This window comes from Nicotiana sylvestris, chromosome 9 (assembly GCF_000393655.2).
Source record: "Nicotiana sylvestris chromosome 9, ASM39365v2, whole genome shotgun sequence".
Lineage (NCBI taxonomy): Eukaryota > Viridiplantae > Streptophyta > Magnoliopsida > Solanales > Solanaceae > Nicotiana > Nicotiana sylvestris.
The window spans coordinates 151839373-151859951 of NC_091065.1; the positions used below are offsets into that span (position 1 = coordinate 151839373).

The 20579-nt window shown below is 38.4% G+C and overlaps 1 protein-coding gene across 4 annotated transcripts; it reads left to right on the forward strand.

Moving 5' to 3' along the window:
- Positions 1-10119: 10119 nt before the first annotated feature.
- On the forward strand, positions 10120-19682 carry LOC104248195 (tRNA (guanine(26)-N(2))-dimethyltransferase 1-like). 4 transcript variants are annotated; one of them, XM_009804406.2, is made up of 14 exons: positions 10120-10407; positions 13145-13438; positions 13559-13646; positions 14156-14277; positions 14487-14626; positions 14705-14777; positions 15046-15134; positions 15225-15330; positions 16251-16463; positions 16739-16933; positions 17345-17422; positions 18294-18414; positions 18856-18931; positions 19190-19682. In XM_009804406.2, the coding sequence occupies exons 1-13, from the start codon at positions 10267-10269 to the stop codon at positions 18891-18893; spliced, it is 1698 nt and encodes a 565-aa protein (XP_009802708.1). In that variant the 5' UTR covers positions 10120-10266; the 3' UTR covers positions 18894-18931; positions 19190-19682. The 4 variants fall into 4 exon arrangements, with proteins under 4 accessions (XP_009802708.1, XP_009802710.1, XP_009802707.1 ...); XM_009804408.2 differs by having other exon boundaries at positions 19432-19682; XM_009804405.2 differs by having other exon boundaries at positions 10121-10407; positions 19377-19682.
- Positions 19683-20579: the final 897 nt, after the last annotated feature.

Here is a 20579-nt window from a genome sequence, read left to right on the forward strand (position 1 = left end):
AAGTGAGTTTTCTATTTTTTATGCATGCGCCTTTGTTTTAGATGTTCTGAATCTATCTTTCCTCCTTTTTCATGAAGGTTGTGGTGCTCCATAAAAGGGAATTTTCCAAGTCCCGAGACGATCTTGCTCGATGTGAGGCTGAGCTTAAGAAAACTTTGGAGAAGAGGGACGTCATCAAAGCCCTCTATGCTAAGAAAGAGATGGAGATCTACGATCTACAAGTTGAGTTGACGCAGGCATGCCAAGGTCGAGCCGAGTATGTTGAGAAGGTAATACAACTCTTGAATGTCTGTTACATACCTGTTTATTTTGGCGATTGACACTTTTAATTTCACAGTTTCATTAGATGGCCGACTTGGAGGTGCAGCTTGGGGAGGAGCTTAAGATGAAAGAAGCTGAGACATTGGGGTGGAGGCAGGGTATGGACAATCTCGCCTCTGAGAAGGAAACTCTAAGAGAGCAACTTGCTTCACTCGAGCGCCAGCTTCGAGGTATGAAGGAGGAGATCCTAGCTCAGGGCCTCAAAATCGAGGAGCTTAAAGTTAGATCTGCTACTGAGCTGGCCAAGGCCAAATCTGATGCTGAGGCAATCATGACTTCATATCGAGCCGATGCCGAAACAGCTAATATTTGGGGCAAAGGAGATCTCTTCTGCGGCGGAGGCTAAGTTATCAAGTACTCTTGAACATACCAGGCGACAATCCCAGAGGATAACCCTCGAGGAGGTACATACTCACAGCTTCGATCTTTTAGCCGATATTGCACCGGCGAAGATTTTGAAAGAAGAGGCTGCCGTTATGCTCCCCAATGAGGATGTTTCAGCTAGTGGCTCTAAGAGTGAAGGAGATAGAGATGAAGTCCCCAAGGATGATGCTCTCGAAGATGCGACTCCTAAAGATGCAGCTACCAAAGATGTGACCCCGAAGTAGTTTTAGGTTACTTTATTTTGTTTCTTTGTAAGCCTCCCTTGTGTCAATATTTCCTGTAATCATCTTTTGGAAATACGAGGGGAATTTTTTATCTCGCTTTTGGTTTGTGCTGGATTTAACATTGCCTTTATTTATGCAAGACTTCATTTGAATGATTAGTCCGAGGATTGGTTTGAGGTTTGGGGTATTATAAACCCTTAGATCTTCATCGATAGATATAATAATCTCTGAGTTAAGTTTAAATTGATCCGATGTGAGCTCGGGATATTGTGAACCATGAGTCCGGATCGAAATGAGAGTGGAATCTCGAACTATAAGTTTTTGTCCCTTAAGCCTTTCAAAGTTGGACCTTGGGCTCTTATATATCGGCCCTTAGGATCTTTTTAAAATTGGCCCTTAGGCTCTTTAAGTTGGGCTGTTTCGGCCTTTTAAAATGGCTATGAAATTTTTCCCTCATTTCAGCTAAAAGACTCGGCGAAAATTCAGTTATGCCAAAGCATGTGTTTTTTTGTACCCGTTGGTTTTTTTAAAAGGTTTGGCGTATCGGACCCTTATTGATTATTTGCTTGTGTAAACATAATTGGATCCCTCTTGAGGTATTTTCGAAGGTCGTTGTTATCGAAGCCATTGGATTAATCGAGGGCTGGATTTATTAAGGCCCTAAGATTTTTCGGGGGCTGAATTTATCGAAGCCCTTCATATTCTGCTTTTGCCGAGGATAGCCTAATTTAACCGGTTTTTCAATAGTTGAAGGCCTTTAATTTATAGCGGAAGTCAGATGTCTTTGAGCCACATTATTTTGGATGTAGCCTTTATATGACCGTAGTCTTTAGTGTGGTCGTAGCCTTCGGGTACGCCACTTGGACTTGTTTCCCGATAACTTTTCCGAATTTGTTCAGAAAGTTAATCCTTGAGTATATTGTCCTTGGCTTTTGTTTTGAGGGGGTTCCTCTTGATGTCTTATGAGTCCAAGTTTTCAATGAATCGGATGTATTGGCTGTCAATGACAGTCCCTGAGTATTTCGGGGTGTTTTGGCCCTTGAGCCGCTTCCCATAGGATTGTAAGTGTAGAGCTCGGTAAACTTCTTTGAGATACAAAGTATTTTTGATATACCCAGAAATTTTCTTTAAATAGTTGATACATGCGTACATGTTTTGCCGTTGGGGCTCAACTAATCTATATGGATACAGTTCATTTTACCATTTGGCCCATTACAAAGTTCTCCTATCGAGGCCCTCTTCGACGTGAAGTATCTTTCTCAAAAACATAACCTCTAAGGGTGTTGTCCCCCAATATTCGAGGTTGATTGAAAAGATGCCTTAAATACTAGTTGAACATTCCTTAGGTACCACATAATTGTTGTCTCGTTAAAAACCTTGCCGGTAAAGCCCATTTGGGACAAAATCCGGTCTAAGGGAAAAAGAGCGCAATGCATGCTTTAAAACCTAGGGCCTTTGTATAGAAAATGATGCCTCCGAGATCGTATGTCGTCGATCCAAAATCTGTAATGAGTTATCTTTAAACCAAAATGGACAAAAGGATAAAATCGTACCTTACTTGTGGTATCGAGGGTGATTTTTCGTAGAACTAAGTCACCGACTCCGAAATGTCCGGGGTTGATCCTTTGTTTTTGCGCGACCATTCGAACAAGTGTTGTTTCTCGTTCTTCATCTGCCCTCGAGGTATAAGGCAAAGGCGGGCTCTATAGATATCGTTATAATTCTCCTGACATCCCGGGGTCCATGCAAAGACCTTTTCCTTTTTGAGCGAAGAGAAAAACTGGTGACCTCGATCTGACGACCTTGAAATGAATTGACCCAAGGTAGCCATTTGATTGTTAACCTTTGCACGAACTCTACGCTATCTTTGATCGTGATACCCCCAATAGCCTTGATTTCGGTGTTTCGATTTCATGTCGCGGCGTCGAGGGACTTACATGTGCCAACCCTGAAGGCACATTCATCCGAGCTAAGCTTCGTGTTGTATTTCCTCAGGATCACAAATATTTCCTGTAAATAAATCAAATTGTCCTTTGCGCTCAGGGACTCTTCATTAATTAACACATGCTATACTTCAGACTGGGTCTCCTCTTTTGCTTTACCGGCTTAAATCTGGGATCGACACTGAGTCGATGGGTAGTTATCTCCGATAGGATCCCTGTCATATCTAAGTGGGACCAAGCAAAGCAATTGATGTTATTGATAAGAAATTGAATGAGGCTTTTCCTTAGTTCGGGTGTTAACCCCGTCCCCAGGTATACCTTTCGTTCCGGAAGATGCTCGATCAATATAGCCTGCTCGAGTTCTTCGATCGTGGACTTTGTCGCGTCCGATTCCTCGGGGGCAATGAAGGCTCGGGGCGAGGAAATCTTCTTCTTCGTCATTGACCACATGTTTGTCGATCACCTGTCCCTCGGGCTCAACCAAGGTCATGGGCTGTGATTGCTATTTGGCGGCCTGTTTGTCCTTTGACTTCTCTGATGTAGAGGTTGTCGATAGAGATGCCAGGTCGTGTACTGCAAACATCTTCTTAGCTGCATGCTGCTCTCCATATACTATTTTAACACCACCCTTTGTTGGGAACTTCATCATTTGTTGAAGGGTTGATGGAACTGCTCTCATGCTATGGATCCACGACCTTCCAAGTAAAGCATTATACCTCATATCTCCTTCGATGACATGGAACTTGGTGTCTGGTATGGTTCCGGCCACGTTGACTGGAAGGATGATTTCCCCTTTGTCATTTTGCTTTCCATGTTGAATTCATTGAAGACGCGAGAGGTAGGTATGATCTGGTCAAGCAGCCCGAACTGCTCCACGACCTTTGATTTGATAATATTTGTCGAGCTACCTGAATCCATGAGAACATGTTTAACTTGAATTTTATTTAAAAGGATAGAAATTACCAGTGCATCATTGTGAGGCTGAGATAAGGCCTTGGTATCTTCCTCGCTGAATGTGAGGGTGCCTTCGGGCATGTAGTCCCGAGTCCGTTTCTCCCTTGTGATGGAAACCTTGGTACGTTTGAATATAGGTCCCTGTGGGACGTCGACTCCTCCAATAATCATGTGAATGACATGTTGAGGTTCTTTGGGCTCATTCTTCTTATTTGCATCCCTTTCTCGGAAATGGATCTTGGCCCGGTCGCTGAGAAATTCACGAAGATGCCCTTCGTTGAACAACCGGGCTACCTCTTCTTTGAGCTGCCTGCAATCTTCGGTCATGTGCCCATGAGTACCATGATATTTGCACATCAAGTTGGGGTTCCTCTGAGAAGGATCGGTCTTATAGGCTTATGCCATCTAGTATCTCTAATTTTCCAATAGCTGAGACGATCCCCAAGGCATCGATGCTGAAGTTGTATTTCGATAATCGGGGTGCCTTTATGGGTCCCTAGTGCCTATCAAACCAGGTTTTGCTCATGAGTCCCCAGGAACTTTGACCTCGATCCGTTCTTCAATCATTCCGAGGTATGTTACACCATGAAATGTTCCTTCGATCCTCGACGTATGGATGATATCTTTCCTTATTCCATCTTGACCCCCTGTCTGCATTTCCTGACTCCCTTGCTAGTATCCTGCTTGGATAAATTGATCCTGAGGGGACTCCCAAATGGTTATCCTCGACCCTAATTTTTTATTGGTACCTGTTATGCACATCCGTCCAAGTCACATCGAGATACTCGACCAAGTTCTGTTTCAGCTGCTTCGAAGCTATCGAACTTCATTCATTTAGCCCCTGAGTGAAGGCTTATACGGCCCAATCATCAGAGACTGGTGGTAACTCCATTCGTTCTGATTGAAAACGGGATACAAACTCCCTCATCATCTCATTCTCCCTTTGCTTTATTTTGAATACATCAGACTTTCTTGTTGCAACTTTTATGGCACCGACATGTGCCTTCATAAATGAGTCTGCCAACATGGAAAACGAATCGATAGAGTTCGGGGGTAGGTTATGGTACCAAATCATGGCACCTTTAGACAGAGTTTCCCCAAACTTTTTTAGCAAAATAGATTCAGTCTCATCGTCTTCCAAATCATTCCCTTTTATGCCACAAGTGTATGTGGTGATGTGCTCGTTGGGATTAGTGGATCTGTTGTATTTCAGGATATCTGGCATCCGAAACTTCTTCGGGATGGGCTTCGAAGCCGCACTCTGGGAGAATGGTTTTTTCACAAACTTCTTCGAGTAGTCCTTATAAAATTGGAGGTGCTCCCGGTATTTGATCGACCCTTGAATTGTATGTCTCCACCTTTTTGTCATTTTCTTTAATCTTCTTTTCTCCGGTCTCAATCTTTTTGGCAAGCTCTTCGGGCATTTTCATAATTGTGGGGTCAGTCCCTGAGCAACTTTCATCGGGCCTCTCTAGCGCTGGTTCAACACGCCGCGTGTTCACTGGTTCGGCTGTATTTGGAGTTTGATTCTGACTCTGAAGTTGAGCGATGGCGACTTGATGGGCTTGCAACTTTTCGAATATCACCTGGAGGCTGACTCCTCCTTCCATTCCTCGTGTTCTTTGGCTGTCGGGTCGGGCCTCCCTATGCGTATTCCTTACGGGGTATGTGCCTGCATCCGTATTTAGAGCATTATGCGAACTGATATCAACTGGCTCCATATTTGGCACTCCCTTAGGGTTTATGGGTGGTAAACCAACACCTATGCCACCATTTTCTCCAAGACTTTTGTCCTTGTGAATAGGTGTATATGCGTGCTAGACATGTTTAAGCCTGAAATCAAAGAATCTTTGATAAGAAAAAGTGTGAAAAATAACGTGTGTTATCAAAAAACTAGCACTAAAATAAGCACTACTATCTTTATCCCCACGGTGGGCGCCAAACTGTTTACCTCGAAAAATGGGAGTAACAATTAAATATGATTTGTGGTTTTAAAGATATGTGATTTATTCTAATACTAGTGAATATACAAATAATATTAAGTTTAAGTAAGAAGAATTGATGAACCAAACCAGTGTTGCTAAAGCAATAAGGACCTCGAGCTCAATTTTCTTGGGGACATCGAGGTGAGCTAAGAGCAATGAAGTATGAACAATAAAGTAAAAACAATAAAGCTGAAGAACAATTGTTGAGCACGGTAAACAAGAAAAGCAGAGTAGAATATTCTATTGTAGTGAATAATGTGTCTTACAAATGATTGAGGTCCCCTTTATATAGGAGGGTAAAACCCCAATATAATACACTCCTAATTGTGATAAAGAATTCTATTGTCACAGGTGTATAACAATCTAGTACGAATCTGTATCATTTCGTACAAATCTTATCCTTTAATTCATGCTCTGATCCACGTGTCCTTGAGAAACTCCTGCTCTTTCTTGAGTGCCTTCGATATTGTACTGCCCTCGATGTAGGTTGCTCCAGGCCTTTGATTTGCTCCCTCAAAGTATGTATCCTTCAGCCGGGTCCAACCCCCACTGCGAGTCACCCGGACTCGAACTCATAGTCCCGATTTAAGACTTCAAAATCGGGCTCCTCAATTTTGACCATATACAATTTAAAGTCTTGATTCCAAATGCTCTTATTGTTGATAATCTATGAGGATGCTTGAAAATGAGTATGAAATATAAAATGTGATCATCATGCCAAGAAAGAAAACTACACTTGTGGTCAATAGTGCCAATAAAATGAAAGGATGTGTCAAAGATTATGAAATGAGCCGTAATTCCTTTATATAATAAATGTTTTGGGAGTGTCGTTAGTCACCGAGGAAGGGTAGGTTGAAATAACCTAACCCAAAAACTACACATGTCGGTATATGAGTGATTGAGGGATAACTATTCCCCTTAATTGGGATTGGGTTAATGTGTTGAGATTTTTTCCCTTAATTGGGATGAGATGATTGCTACCGGAATGTGATGTAGACCCACACGACATTGTGGTGAGACGGCTTAGCCAATCGGGCCGAGATTGAACGCCATGTCGCACACGTGGTGGTATTGTGATTGGATGTCTCGGGGTGAGATGACTTAGCTGATCGGACCGAGATCGGACTCCATGCTAAAAGCACGGTGGTGTATCGGTACTAAAGATCCCCCAATTTAAAAATATCGATGTTTACTTGAAAAATTATTGTTCTCTTAACTTGATGCTCTAATATTGTTTGAGGCTCTCATTGATTCCATGTTTCCTTGTACTGTTACTCGATTCATTGAGAGGGTGTTTAGTCTTACATACTAATATTATTCTACATGTACTAACACCCCTTTTGTCAGGGGCGCTGCATCTTTAATGGATGCAGGTGGTTCCTCAGCAGGCGACATCGATCAGTGATAGCGTATACCCTCTTCTCAGCTGACTTGGTGAGCCCCACTTCATATCGGGGTCTTGTATCTTTTGTCTCTTATATATATTGTTTTGAGGTAAAGTCGGGGCCCTGTTGCCGGCACCATCACAATACTCTTTTGTATCAGATAGAGGCTCCATAGACATAGTGTGGTTGTATCGTGATTTTAAAAATTAAACTAGAAATGTTGTAGATATATCACATGTTTCCACTTCTAAACTATGAATATATAATGTATTTTGTGAATTATAAATGAAGTAACTAATGACAATGAAATTCGTGTTATTTATGAAATCCTCTCATTGTTCAATGAATGGTATGCACCTTCACTTGATTCATAGGTTAATTCGGGTAGGAGGCATCAAGTAGGCTTGCTTGACTGGGATATCTCAGTTGAGCGTCGGTCGCGCTCCCCAAGTTCGGGGCGTGATAATAATCTTGTATATAGTGTTAGATACACCTATGGGTCTAATTTTTTTTAGATTATTAGCATTAGGGATTTTTGGGATTAGGCAAAGAAAGATATCATTGATATCATTTGGGATCCATTTTTGAATGCTTCTTGACATAAATGAATCACTAATTGCCCCACAGTATCCCAGTATTTTTGAAAGAAGAAAGGGCGCATGCCGTCAGGTACATGCGCTTTATAAGGTTTAAAAGAAAAGCATACCTTAGTAATTTCAGCAGTAGTGATGGGGTTGTCTAGAGAGGAGAGGTCAATATGATTAAAACTTTTAGGTCCATTTTCAGTGCTATTCCAGTTCGAATTGTTATGGGATGTAGTAAAAGCATTCTTGAAATAGTGATAACTATGATCCAAAATGGTTGGGTCATCTATCCAAGAGTTGTTATCATCCTTAAATTAGAAGATTTTTTTTCTTTTCCTGTTGGTAGCTATAATTTGAAAGAATTTTGTGTTAGCGTCTCCGTCATTTAATCAATAAATTCTAGACCGTAGTTTCCAGTAGTCTTCTTCGAGTTTTAGAATATTATTGTAATCGAGTTTTAGGGAGATTCCCAATTGTTGGAGGTAAGAACTAGTGGGATACGAGGGAGATAGTTGAATGCCCTCGAACCTAGCAAGGATATGTTTTTTGTTTCTGAAGATGTCACCGAATACTTTTTTTTTCTAGGCTAGAACTTTGTCTCTAAAGATTGGGGTGGCACTGGTGAAAGAGTTATTTGACCAGCTACTTGCTACTATATTATGGAAGTTAGGGTGACCATACCAAATTGGTTCAAGACGGAAAGGCTTTAGGTATTGATGACTTTGTTTAGGAATGAGATTGACTAACAATTATTATGGTCCGAGTGAGTTTTAAGTAAATAAATAATTGATGCATTTGAATAAAACTGGATCCACTGTTCATTGGCAAATACCTTGTCAAGACGTTCGTATACTATTTGTTGTTTGTAGTCCGTGATGAGAATAATTTGTGCAACCTGTTGATGCAATGGCAATTCAACACATAGTCTAGCATAACGTCCTATCGGGATAGCCGATGTGCATGCATCAATTCTCATTAGTCTTCCTATTGAATTTCCAATTTTTTGTAGTATAATTTCATCATAAAATTCAGTTGGTATGTGTGGGAGACGGAGCTATACTACTGTCAGTGTCTGTTTGGCTTCCGTTGCAACAAAATTTGATTTCCATCTTTGGTATGATAGAAAGTGGCCAAATATAAACCATGGTCCATTTTGTAGGGCAGATGTCATGCTTTCATGTTTTTGGAATTTTGCAACAAAATAATCTGCTCCTAAATCAATTAGGGAAAAGATTTGATTCACTTTGCACGGTTCTTGGACTTTCATTTTTATTATTTGATGGAAAATTGTTTTGCCTTGTAGTTTGATAATTATTGAAAACTTTTATGGTTGGTATATGCAATTTAGATCCTCCTTGGGAAGCGCAACCTTTTTTTCTCTGATAGTCAAGTCAACCCAGTCTCCTGGGTATTTGCTATTGCCTTGTTTGGTGCGCTATCTAGCGCGAACGGGGCTGGGTTTATTTCAATGTCAATCCCTTCTTCCCCTACTAGTAGTTTATTTTTGAACGTATGTAGAAGATTACCATGCTGGGTAAGATTCAATATCTGGAGGTTTTGGGGAAATTGTGGACATCTCCATCTCCATCTCCATCTCCGTGTCTGATGTAGACATGCAACAGGTGTTTAGAGAGCTTCGGGGAGGGGGAGGGGGAGGGGGGGATTGCAATAGAGTTTTTTTTAGATAGAAGGCGGAGTTTCTCCTCTAAAGTTTGTATTACTCTTAATATCAAATAATAATAAGATATATCTTCAGCTACTTAACCTTTACTGTACAACTTCCTAATAAACTAAAATTCCTACTCTTAATTCAACTCGTTCACGAGAGAAAACCATACACATATTCTTATTCTGCTACTTTTCTAATTGACATTCAAAGTATTATTTGCTGGAATATTTCATAACGACATACCGAAATTGCTTAGTTTTAATCATGTGAAATGATATATTGAAAATATTATTAAAGAAAAAGTTAAAATAAAAAATTGATGTGTTCCAAATTACTAAAAATAGAATAATTTCGTTGATAATAATTTTATTACTTGAATACTCTATTGGATGATTGTGGCGAAAATGAGTAATTTGTTAGGCAATTTAATATGAATACTTTGTTTCGATGTTCATTTTTGTCAAAAAGAAACAACTCAACTTATAATTTCAAAATTAAAATCCGAAATATTCTAACCGATTTATTCAAAATCGAACTTAAAAAATCAAATCCAATCCGAGATTATTTCAATTGAATTTGGATTATCACCTCTTCAATCAGAAAATAAAAAATTCAAATGGAAATTTTTATATTCAATTTGAACTAAAGGACCATGTTGAACTTACCCAAACAAAAGGTACCATTTCTACATTTTCTCTTTTTCTTCATAGAGTGAGAGTGGAAGTAGGGGTTTAAGGTTCTTGAAGGTAAGTTGTTCGCCCTGCGTATACCGATTCTCCCTTCAAGTTTTTTAAAACAGAAAAATCCCAATCCATCAATGGACAAGGAGAAAACAGGGGATGACGAAAAGCAGCAGAAAGACACTTCCTTTGACCTCAATGATTACACCATCATCAAAGAAGGAGAAGCTGAGATTCTTATGCATTCCAAAAATCAAGTCTTTTACAACAAAACCCAGGTCTTTTTTTAGAACTTTTAATTCAAGATTTTAAATGCGTAAAATACAATAGCTGGACCTATTACTTATTTGTTATTGTGGGGTGCGAAATTGGTAAAAATAAGTACTTCCTCCGTCTCATCACTGTGAAAATTGTGGTTTAAAACAAGTCACAGACATGTGTGGTTATAAATATAAATAGTCTCGTTAAGTGTAACATGCGGAGTTTAAAGTTAATTATTTCTAAATGAAGAAATGTATCACATACAAAGAAAAAGGAAAGTGCTTCACATAAATTGGGATAGAAAGAGTATGTGTAAATTTTTTTTTTAACTATATATGTGGAGGTCAAAGGGAAGGTAGTAAGTTTGGGCATATACTCTGATTAACACTTGCATCAGCCGATGCTATTGTAGTAGCACTTTCTCAGTTTCAATTTATGTTACATAGATTGACTCGGCTAAGAGAAAGAAAGGAAGACTTTTAAAATTGGTGGTCTTAAACATATCATAACCTTTGTGCGGATGTAAAAGCTTCTCATTACGGGTAAAATGAGAAGGTCATGTCAAAGTGTTTTAAGATATAAAAATGTGTCATTGTTTATGGAACGGATGGAGTATAAGTACATTTGTGGTTTCACAAGAAAAAGGATGTGCTTGTGTGATTTCTTCCCATTATCAATTTGACGACATGATCATTGAATTGTCATTGCCTTTAAGTCAGAGCCAGATGTACGATTTAAGTTTGATGGGTTCAACCTTTAGGTTTTTATCAATGAACCCATTACACTTTAGAAATTATGGGTTCAAAAATTTAATGATTTTTCACATATGTATCTATAATCCGTGCGGAAAATACTGTTTTGGTTGAACCCGTAGATGATATGCTTCATCCGCCACTGCTTTGAGCTTGAGTTAAGATGAAAGATATTGCTGAAGTTCAAATCTTTTCATCAAATTAAGAGGTCGGGCATTGAGTACCACTCTGGGATTCAAACTGGCAGAATAGCCAAGCAATTAAATTATTTTAAATTGTTTTGTGATTTTCTGTTGCAAGAATAAGACATTGTGTTTAGTCTATAGCTGCAATTATTCTTGGTTATAGCCTTCCAGGTTAGCATTAGAGATTCAGGGAAATCCTCACTGCTGTGTCTTCTCTAGCCGAGAACCAACAATACATTTGTGGGCATTTTTTGTGACCTTTGTAAGTAGCTTATAGCTGGTGAGGTGACTATTGCAATCATCATGTCATATAGTTGCTTGATGTTTTGCCAAAGAGGTCATTACTTATGCGTAGTGGTGGCAAATGGTTAAAAGAAAACAGTTATCCACCCATATTATCCAGTTAAAAATGGGTTGGATAATGAACTCTTTTAAAACAGGTCAAATATGGATAAGAACTATATTATCCATTTAGAAAATGGATAACTAATGGGTTTAGCTTTTACGTTTATAAGCCTCAAATTGGGGTTCCTCAAGTTTAGGAGACTAGGAATTCTACCAAAAGTGATCATGTTCAAGAAGCTATGGATAGTATGGATATCCATATTATCCGCTGGTTAACCCATTTTTTATCATTGTTAAAGATGAGTCGGGTCAGATAATTTATCCGTTTTTTGCATAACCTGTTTTCGACCCGCTCGTCTGCCACCCCTACTTGTGCATAGCTTCTTCTGTTTCTTTTGTTGTACTAGGTGGACGGCATTCCAATCTCGTTATGGGTATTATTAAAAGATTTATGGGCGCTTATCTATGAATACCTGCCCTTTGACCTCATACCTGTTTTGACAATTGAGATTGTGAAAGTATACTTCTTATTGAAAGTGGTTATAACATATAAGAAACTTTTTGTATATTGAGAAGTCTCAAGTGAGAGATATAATGTATGGCACTAGAAGTTGCAACATCTACGACATTGAATAGCTGCTCTTGTGGTGTAACATATGAGATGGTGAGAGATTTGGGAGAGAGGGTGACTTTCTATTTTTCCAATGGACTCTCTGGCATCACATTCTTCAGGAGAGAGAGGTCAATTCACATAGAGGCCACATGCACAAAAAGGTCATTCAAGCACACTCTTCTGAACCAAGGGCGGAGTATTTAATACACTGAGGATGAACATGATCGTTTGCCCTACATTGTCACTGTTAAAAATATTTACATTCACTTGCAACGTTATTATAAGTAAATTCTTATCAATAACGGAGGACAAAGATTTTAATCATTCTTTTAGGGCACGACATGGGAAGTGTGGTTTTGGTGGTACAGAAGCAAGAGCATGGTTAAGTTGTGATAGTGTTTTTGGATTTCTTTTAATGGCTGTGGTATTTGGGCCGGATGGTTTGCACCTTGACTAATCCACCAGTCAGCTTGTCACAAGCTCCGATATAGGAGAAAGCTACCCAATAACAATGAAGGAGCAAATGGACTAGTGTTGAAGTTATGAGTGTTGTAAATAGGATTTGAACCTGAGATTTCAAGGTTGTTACTCCTATGCCTAAGTAACCCGGCCATCTCCTTGGGCATTAAGTGAATCTATTACATAAGTTGTGGTATTTATTTGGTAATAGAGAAAATGCATGTAATTACTTTTCTGTTTTTGTGTTTACTGATATACAATTGCATCTTAAGGAGTATGTATCCTTTTTACTTTTTAATTTACGCTGGAACCTTCAAGGATTGTGGTAGCCATCATAATGCAGCTCATCTTTTTCACTTTGGGATATCACGATCTGATAGTTTAAATCTATTAACACCAGGTGAATAATAGAGATATGTCTATTGCTGTTTTGAGGACCTTTATATCACAGCGCAAGCTGGAGCATGAATCAATGTTGGACAGACGAGTGAAGACTGGCCCTAAAGTACCAGATGAATCAGTTTCTGAAATGGAACCTCCAGCTGATTCTGTGCACTATAATGGAAAATTCAATGATGGATATGAACTCTTGGAAGAGATGTCCTCGGATGAACCATGTAGCATCTCAGGGGCGCCGACCAGAAATCTACGGGAAAAAGATCGAGAAGAGCTGAAGCCAGCACGAGTTCTTGAGGTTTTTGGTCACTTTCTGTTGATTGTTAACGGCTTACTGGTTATTCAATCTGTCTTCAGTAAGACTTAAAAGCAGAAATTTACAATGATTAAGATTTGTTTTTTCAATTTTATTTAACAGGCTCTTTCAGCTTCTGGATTGAGGGCTTTAAGATATGCACGTGAAGTAGAAGGAATTGGTCAAGTTGTGGCCCTTGACAATGATAAAGGTGATTCCATCGAATTAGCAAGTCTTGTTGCACCTTGCCCTCATTCCTTAACCAAGGGAAAGAAAATATGAGGAAAAGGGAGAGAAGCTATGGCACTGTTGGATTAAAGAAATAGGAGAATGTTATACATAAAAAGCAAAGAGAATTAAGAATGTTTCAGTAGAATAGTTTCACAAGGTTTAGCTTAAGTCTGAGCATCTGATTAGAATAAATGCTTATTATGTAGTCAGACATGTGTGTGAACTTCTTCATTTGATGCTAAGTACTGGTTTGTTAACTTGGGTGGGTCGAACAAAGTGGATTCCTAAAATTTTATTTATTTATGAGAGGATCTTTATCTTGCGAAAAAAGTTTTCAGAGCATCTTATGTAGTCAGTAAATGATAGATCTTGTTAAACTTGTCCACAAACTAATATATGTATAAAACGAGATATCAAGAGTTCAGATTTTGCAAATATAAAGGTGTGTTTTGTCACCATTTGAGATTGTCACGTTTCTTCCCTTTGCAGTCTCTGTTGAAGCTTGCAGGAGAAACATAAGATTCAATGGTCCTGTGGCATGCTCAAAGCTGGAGTCCCACCTTGCGGATGCTCGAGTTTATATGCTTACCCATCCCAAAGAATTTGATGTGGTAGGATTATAACATAAGCTATTGAATTTTTACATTCTTCAATGGAAATGACCTTTTATGTAGAGGTGCATCTAGTAGTTGCCCGTAATGAGCAACATTACTTAGGATAATTTCTAGTTCCCAGTTAGTTATATCTTCAAAAAGAAGCTTGACTAATTCATCTACACAAATGAACTATCATTCTTGTATTTCTGCTTACTGTATTGCAGGTTGATCTTGATCCTTATGGATCACCATCTCTGTTCTTGGATTCTGCTGTTCAATCTGTTGCAGATGGGGGGATGTTAACGTGTACTGCTACTGATTTGGCAGTGCTATGTGGGGGAAATGGAGAAGTATGCTATTCCAAGTAACCAACATATTTCTCCTTGCTTCTGGCATTATCTAACTTTATTCATCATTGAACAAATCTTACTTGTGCAACTAGATATGGCTCCTATCCTTTGAGAGGGAAATATTGCCATGAAATGGCTTTGCGGATCCTTCTTGCCTGCATCGAGGTACTTGCTTTGTGGAAGCTTTCGTGTCTATTCCTTATCATTATCTTTTCAATAAAAAAGTTTTAATTATTTGTTCCTATTAAGAAGTCAGATGTCTTGATATCTGGCGTCTCCTTGTGATTTCTATCATTCTACACGTCTTCCTGTCGTGTTTAAGAGAGTATCAGGAGTCTATCGTTTTTGTTTCTCTATAACAATTTTCTACCATTATGATTTTCAATTCATCTGATTAAATTTTATTTTGTTATTATTTCTTATTTTATTTCAGAGCCATGCAAATCGGTACAAAAGATATATTGTTCCAGTATTATCTGTTCAGATGGACTTCTATGTACGTGTTTTTGTTCGTATCTATAGGTACGAGTTTCTCCATTATACTTTAGCTGCTAGCCCATATTGCATAGGTTTCTGTCAGGGTATTTAAAGAGTTCAATTCATTGTGTACAGTTCAGCAAGTGCTATGAAGAATACTCCTCTGAAGCTCTCATATGTCTATCAGTGCACTGGTTGTGATTCTTTCCATCTTCAGCCAGTCGGAAGAACTATCGCAAAGGTTTGCATCCAATTCAAATCTCTGCTGTATCTTCTTTGTACAACTGCCTGTGCTGGACTGAGCAGCTCATACTCAAACATTGGCCTAGATACATAGGTGATATAGTTGAAAGAAGTTCCTAAAGATGTAGATCCCTGAAACTTCATGGTATTGTTCATTGTTACCATGAGTTATTAGCTCAAATTCATCTGCTGATTGTGCTGACATTGGCTTTAGTAGGTCAGAAAGGAAATTTCTCTGTAGTGCGTTAGTTTACAAGCAGAATTGCTATAATTCTTCGATGCATTTTCTGTCATTATCTTTTCTATCCATTACTTAAAATTTTGTTTCAATGAATACATATCACGACCAACTAAAACCTGCAGTCTGCTCACCCCTAAACTCTTGTTACTTTTTGATGTATTAGCAGAAGAGGAGAAGGGTGAAAGGAGAAAGAATGGAGAGAAATTGAAGAGAAAAGAGAGGTTAATTCATAAATCAAATTAAGTAGTATTATTCAAAACCGTCAAACAAAGTAGATGAATCATGAAAATCCTATTTTTTTCCTTTGACGGACTTGAATAGTACTTGACTTGATTTATGAATTGACCTTGTTTGAAAGTCCTATCATAGGAAAGAGAATGCTGTACATATTAGAACTGTTTAAACAATTAAAACTGCTTACCTGCTTTGTTTCTTGGTCTATTGTGAAGATTAAGAATAATGGTTCCTTCGGCGGAATGATAGTTCGTCTGCTAGTTGAGAGAAAGTTGTAGGAAACCTCGAGACAGTTACACATGCAGTGGAGAAGGCATCTCCTTTTTTCTTTAGATCATGGGTTCTGTTCATACTACATAGAATTTGTTAATAAGTAGTCCTCATGAGATATTTTTTTACACTATAGTGGATACTCTCATTTATATTGAATTCAGCTTCTTTAGGATAACAGCCTCAGATACCACCCCGGATTTGGCCCAGCTGTTCCTCAAGAGTGCAGTGATTGTGGAAAAAAATTCAATATGGGTGGACCGATATGGTCTGCGCCCATCCATGATCAAGAATGGGTAGCTGCCATACTTGCTGATGTGAAATCAATGAAGGAACAGTATCCAGCTTATGATCGAATCTGTGCTGTGCTGACAGCAATTTCAGAGGTGTGGTTTGCCTATAATTGATCGTCACTTCTGTTTTTTAAACTTTTATTTTCTGTTTTCATATATACCCTGATTATAGTGACGACATTACTTTTTATGCTGTTATGCTCATTGTACAAAATCTTTGAGGAAAGCAGTGGTTCCTGGTGACCACTTGTTTATAGCAGGCCATATTGATGGAGAAACACTTTCAATGGTTATCTTGGGGGAGGGGAGCTTCTGATCTGCTTGACTTCTTATTGGATTCTTAAATAGTGAAGTGTGATTTTTTGCAGGAATTACCTGATATTCCTCTGTTTCTGAGTTTGCACAATATCTCCGCAACACTGAAATGCACTTCTCCCTCAGCAATTATCTTTCGCTCTGCTGTAATCAATGCTGGATATCGCATATCGGGGACTCATGTGAATCCTTTGGGATTGAAAACAGATGCTCCTATGCATACCATTTGGGATATCATGCGCTGCTGGGTAACTGTACCTTGTTTGCTTGTTTCCGTCAGCTCTGTTTCTTGCCTTAAAAATAGGAAAGAAAAAAAAAAGTAGAGATGGGAACCCTTCTTTTTGTTTTTGTTTAGAGGGTTGCCAGACTATGTAATGCCAAGCACCATCTTTGAGTTTGGTTTCTTCTCTTGATGAATGAAATACTTGTTAAAAAAAAAATTAGGGAGAAAAGAGAAAATAACAAACAAAAGAAAAAGTAGCCCTGAACAATAAAGGAGAAGTAACTCCTAACACTTCATTGCAACTTATAGTTTCTGCATAGTAATTTGAGTTGTGTCAGATTGTTTCTCTTGTAGAGCCTAATCTGATAATTGTATGGGCAACCATTTGCTTGTTCTCCATGTTATAGTGGAAGAATTAATAAAATTCGATGTGCAGGTCAAAAATCATCCTGTGAAAGCTCAACCATCTAACCAGGCTGGAAGTATGATTCTTGCTAAGGAACCTGTTCTGCAGGTGAATTTTGGCCTTTTGTTTCCCTAGCTATTTACTGCTACCGTGCCAGAACGCTTATGCTTTATCTTTTTTTCCACTGTTGTTTTGTGCTTTGTAGTAGGAAAGTCTCGTATCCTAGGTTGTTGAATTTGTAAAATATATACTATTCCAAAGCTAGTTAGGAGCATAAAATAAAGACCAAGTTTTGTATTCTCATTCTTCAACTGTTCTGGTCAAGTTTGTTGACTCACTGAAGTCTCCTATGACTTCTGTTTCACTAGAATTCAAATGTTAGGCCATCATGTGAGTGCGGCATTAACAAGAATTCAAATGTTAGGCCATCATTTGAGTGCGACATTAACAAGAATTCAAATGTTAGGCCATCATCTGAGTGCGGCATTACAAGAATTCAATTGTTAGGCCATCATCTGAGTGCGGCACTAACAAGAATTCAAATGTTAGACCATCATCTGAGTGCGGCATTACAAAAATTCAAATGTTAGGCCACCATCTGAGTGCAGCATTACAAGAATTCAAATGTTAGGCCATCATCTGAGTGCGACTAACAAGAATTGCTTCCTCATTCTTTCAAACTCGTTACAAAGTTATGATGATTCTAATTAAGTTTGAATTTCTTTAATGTCAAACTTGCTGTCATATATTCATATCAGTGAGGTCAAATGGATTCAGGTAAATAACAACATATGCATTAAGAAACTTAGCAATGTCCATAGCCATACAAATATGCGTACACCTATTTACACTTGTCTACTTGTGTTGTAGCTCACTTTGTTCTTTAGTTCACTGTATCTTTAGATTCTTCGGAACACGTCAGCTGATATGTCCTCTTTTGGTCTTACATCTGGAACTTGTTGCTTCATGTTCATTTCAGACTAATTTTGCTCGGGCTGTTGCATCCTTTAGCAAGGCACAGGCTAAGAAGGTTGCTCGTTTCCTTCCTAATCCCGAAAAGCATTGGGGCCCAAAACTCAGGGCAGGTCGCAAGATTACTGGTAAGCATGTGCCTCTTTTGGGTACCAAAGCAGTACGTGCATTTAGCACCCTTAAGGTTACTGATGAGCCTGCAGCCAAGCGTAAGAAAACTGAAGATCTTGATTCCAATAGCGGAGATACTCTTTATTAAGGGGTGTCATCTGACACCGCTTCATGAAAAGAAAAAAATGAAAAAAATAATAAGTATACATACAATAGCTTGAAACTGCTTGAAAATAATATGATGTAACTATCAATTTTAGACTGAAAACAAAACCTTAAAACCACCAAAAGTCCCAGGTCCAACCCTCTTACAAGACAAATCGCGACAATAGTCCGACACTACTTGTGCAAAATCTTGCGTCTGCCACTGCCTGGTTCATAAATTATATCTTGGCCAAACTGGTCTTGTGCCCGCTTTTTATCCTCTCATAATCTGTTTCTTCTGCATTTCCTTGCAGAGAGGATTGTGAAAATGCTTGTAGGACTTGGGAGGTAGATATTTCATTTGTGTCGGTTTTTTGAATCTTAAAGGAGGTAGGCCATTTCTTTTTTCACTTTCCCTTTATTACCTTTTATCTTAGTTTTGATATTACTCCGATTTAATAAGTTCTTTGTGTAACATGTTGTTTCTTGTTCTCCATTCGTTTTCTTAGAAAAAAAAAAAGAAATTAGTACTACTATGTAAAAACATTAGCCTAATGTCATACTGTCAATAGTTGTTATGACTTTATCCATGTTATCTCAAGCTGTAAAGCTGCACTAAGTCACTTACTGTTGTTTCCAACAAAACAGAGAGAAGGTAGATTATGGAGTGGAGTTTCTCTTTTTCTGCATCTAAATGCTGGATTTTGATTAGTGGTATTGCGAAGTCAGTGATTACAGCTCAAGGATTTTCAAAGTTGATAATTGAAAAATAAAAAATTGCTGCACCCTTCATTGTACCTGTAAAATGGTATAAATAAGTTGTTTCTTGCTGTAGGTGGTATTCTTCTGGAACTAATGCTTCTAAAGATTTGTTGTCCCCTTGATTGCAGCCTCGCTAAACATGAGTTACAAATTATTAGATATTTCGAAGCTTAAAACAGGATCTGCTCCTGCTCGTAGTATTTTAGAAATGACATGATTGTATAAAAAGCTTTTATACCATCAGGTGATTATAAACTCTAGAGGTGGATTTTGATAAATAAAATAGCCTTCCTATATTTCACAAGCACTATGCCATGTTTTTTCCCCACTTGTACTTTGTTCCAAAGCGACAAACAATAAAATTATTTTTATTCCATAACATATCTTGTTTCTTTGAGCCGAGGGTCTATCGGAAACAGCCTCTCTACCTTCACAAGGTAGGGGTAAGGTCTGCGTACGTGCGTACGCACTACCTTTCCTAGACTCCTCTTGTGAAAATAGACTAGGTTTGTTGTTGTTATAAGCCATGACATATCCTCATCCAATAATACATCACACTAAAATAGAGAGGGAAACTAGTCGTCAGAATTACTTATTTATGTGACACAAACAGTTAACAGAACCATACCATAACTATTTGTAGATCAATTATATTTTGAAATAACTTTTCAATTGCTATCCCACCAGAATTGTGATTAGAGGTAATCCACAACTTTCTTGTCAACTAGAATGCTTTTGTGAGAACATCGGGATTGATTGGTGGGTCCGAACCAAAAATTGCATTCGCAATAGTGATGACTCCTGGATTTTGACTACTGAGTCCAGCAAATACAACAGCTTTAGTCTTTCCCACATTAAATTGAAAATGAATGGGATCTATTGTGAAAACGAATACATCTCCAGAATTTGAATTGGTCGTCAATTTCTCATAAACAAATTGTGGATTGCGCTTCTGCGTTACCAAGTCATCAACAGATAAATTTATACACTAGAATATTACTGAAGTTTCCTTCAACAACTACAAAGACCAACCCTTATTTACCCAAGCAGGTTGAGATTAAGATTTGAAACTTCCCAAGGGAAAAAGAAGAAGAGAGAGATCGTAACTCACTAGATGTAGGCTGAGATGCCTTATAGATCTGCAATGATTCAATCTAAATCTTCATTGATATCAGAAATTACTGAAATTGATTTCCTTGTTAAGTTTGAAAATTATCAGATCAACCACTTGATTTATTAAACTACTCTATTAAACTTAATATCAATTAAACCGATG

Bases quoted from the DNA above. Each gene is read 5' to 3' on its own strand.
- LOC104248195 (XM_009804406.2), top strand. From the start codon at position 10,267: ATGGACAAGGAGAAAACAGGGGATGACGAAAAGCAGCAGAAAGACACT. The intron at 15,331-16,250 runs GTTTGCATCCAA...CAGCTTCTTTAG, and splicing joins TCGGAAGAACTATCGCAAAG to GATAACAGCCTCAGATACCA. The intron at 18,415-18,855 runs GTAAGCATGTGC...ATTTCCTTGCAG, and splicing joins GGCAGGTCGCAAGATTACTG to AGAGGATTGTGAAAATGCTT.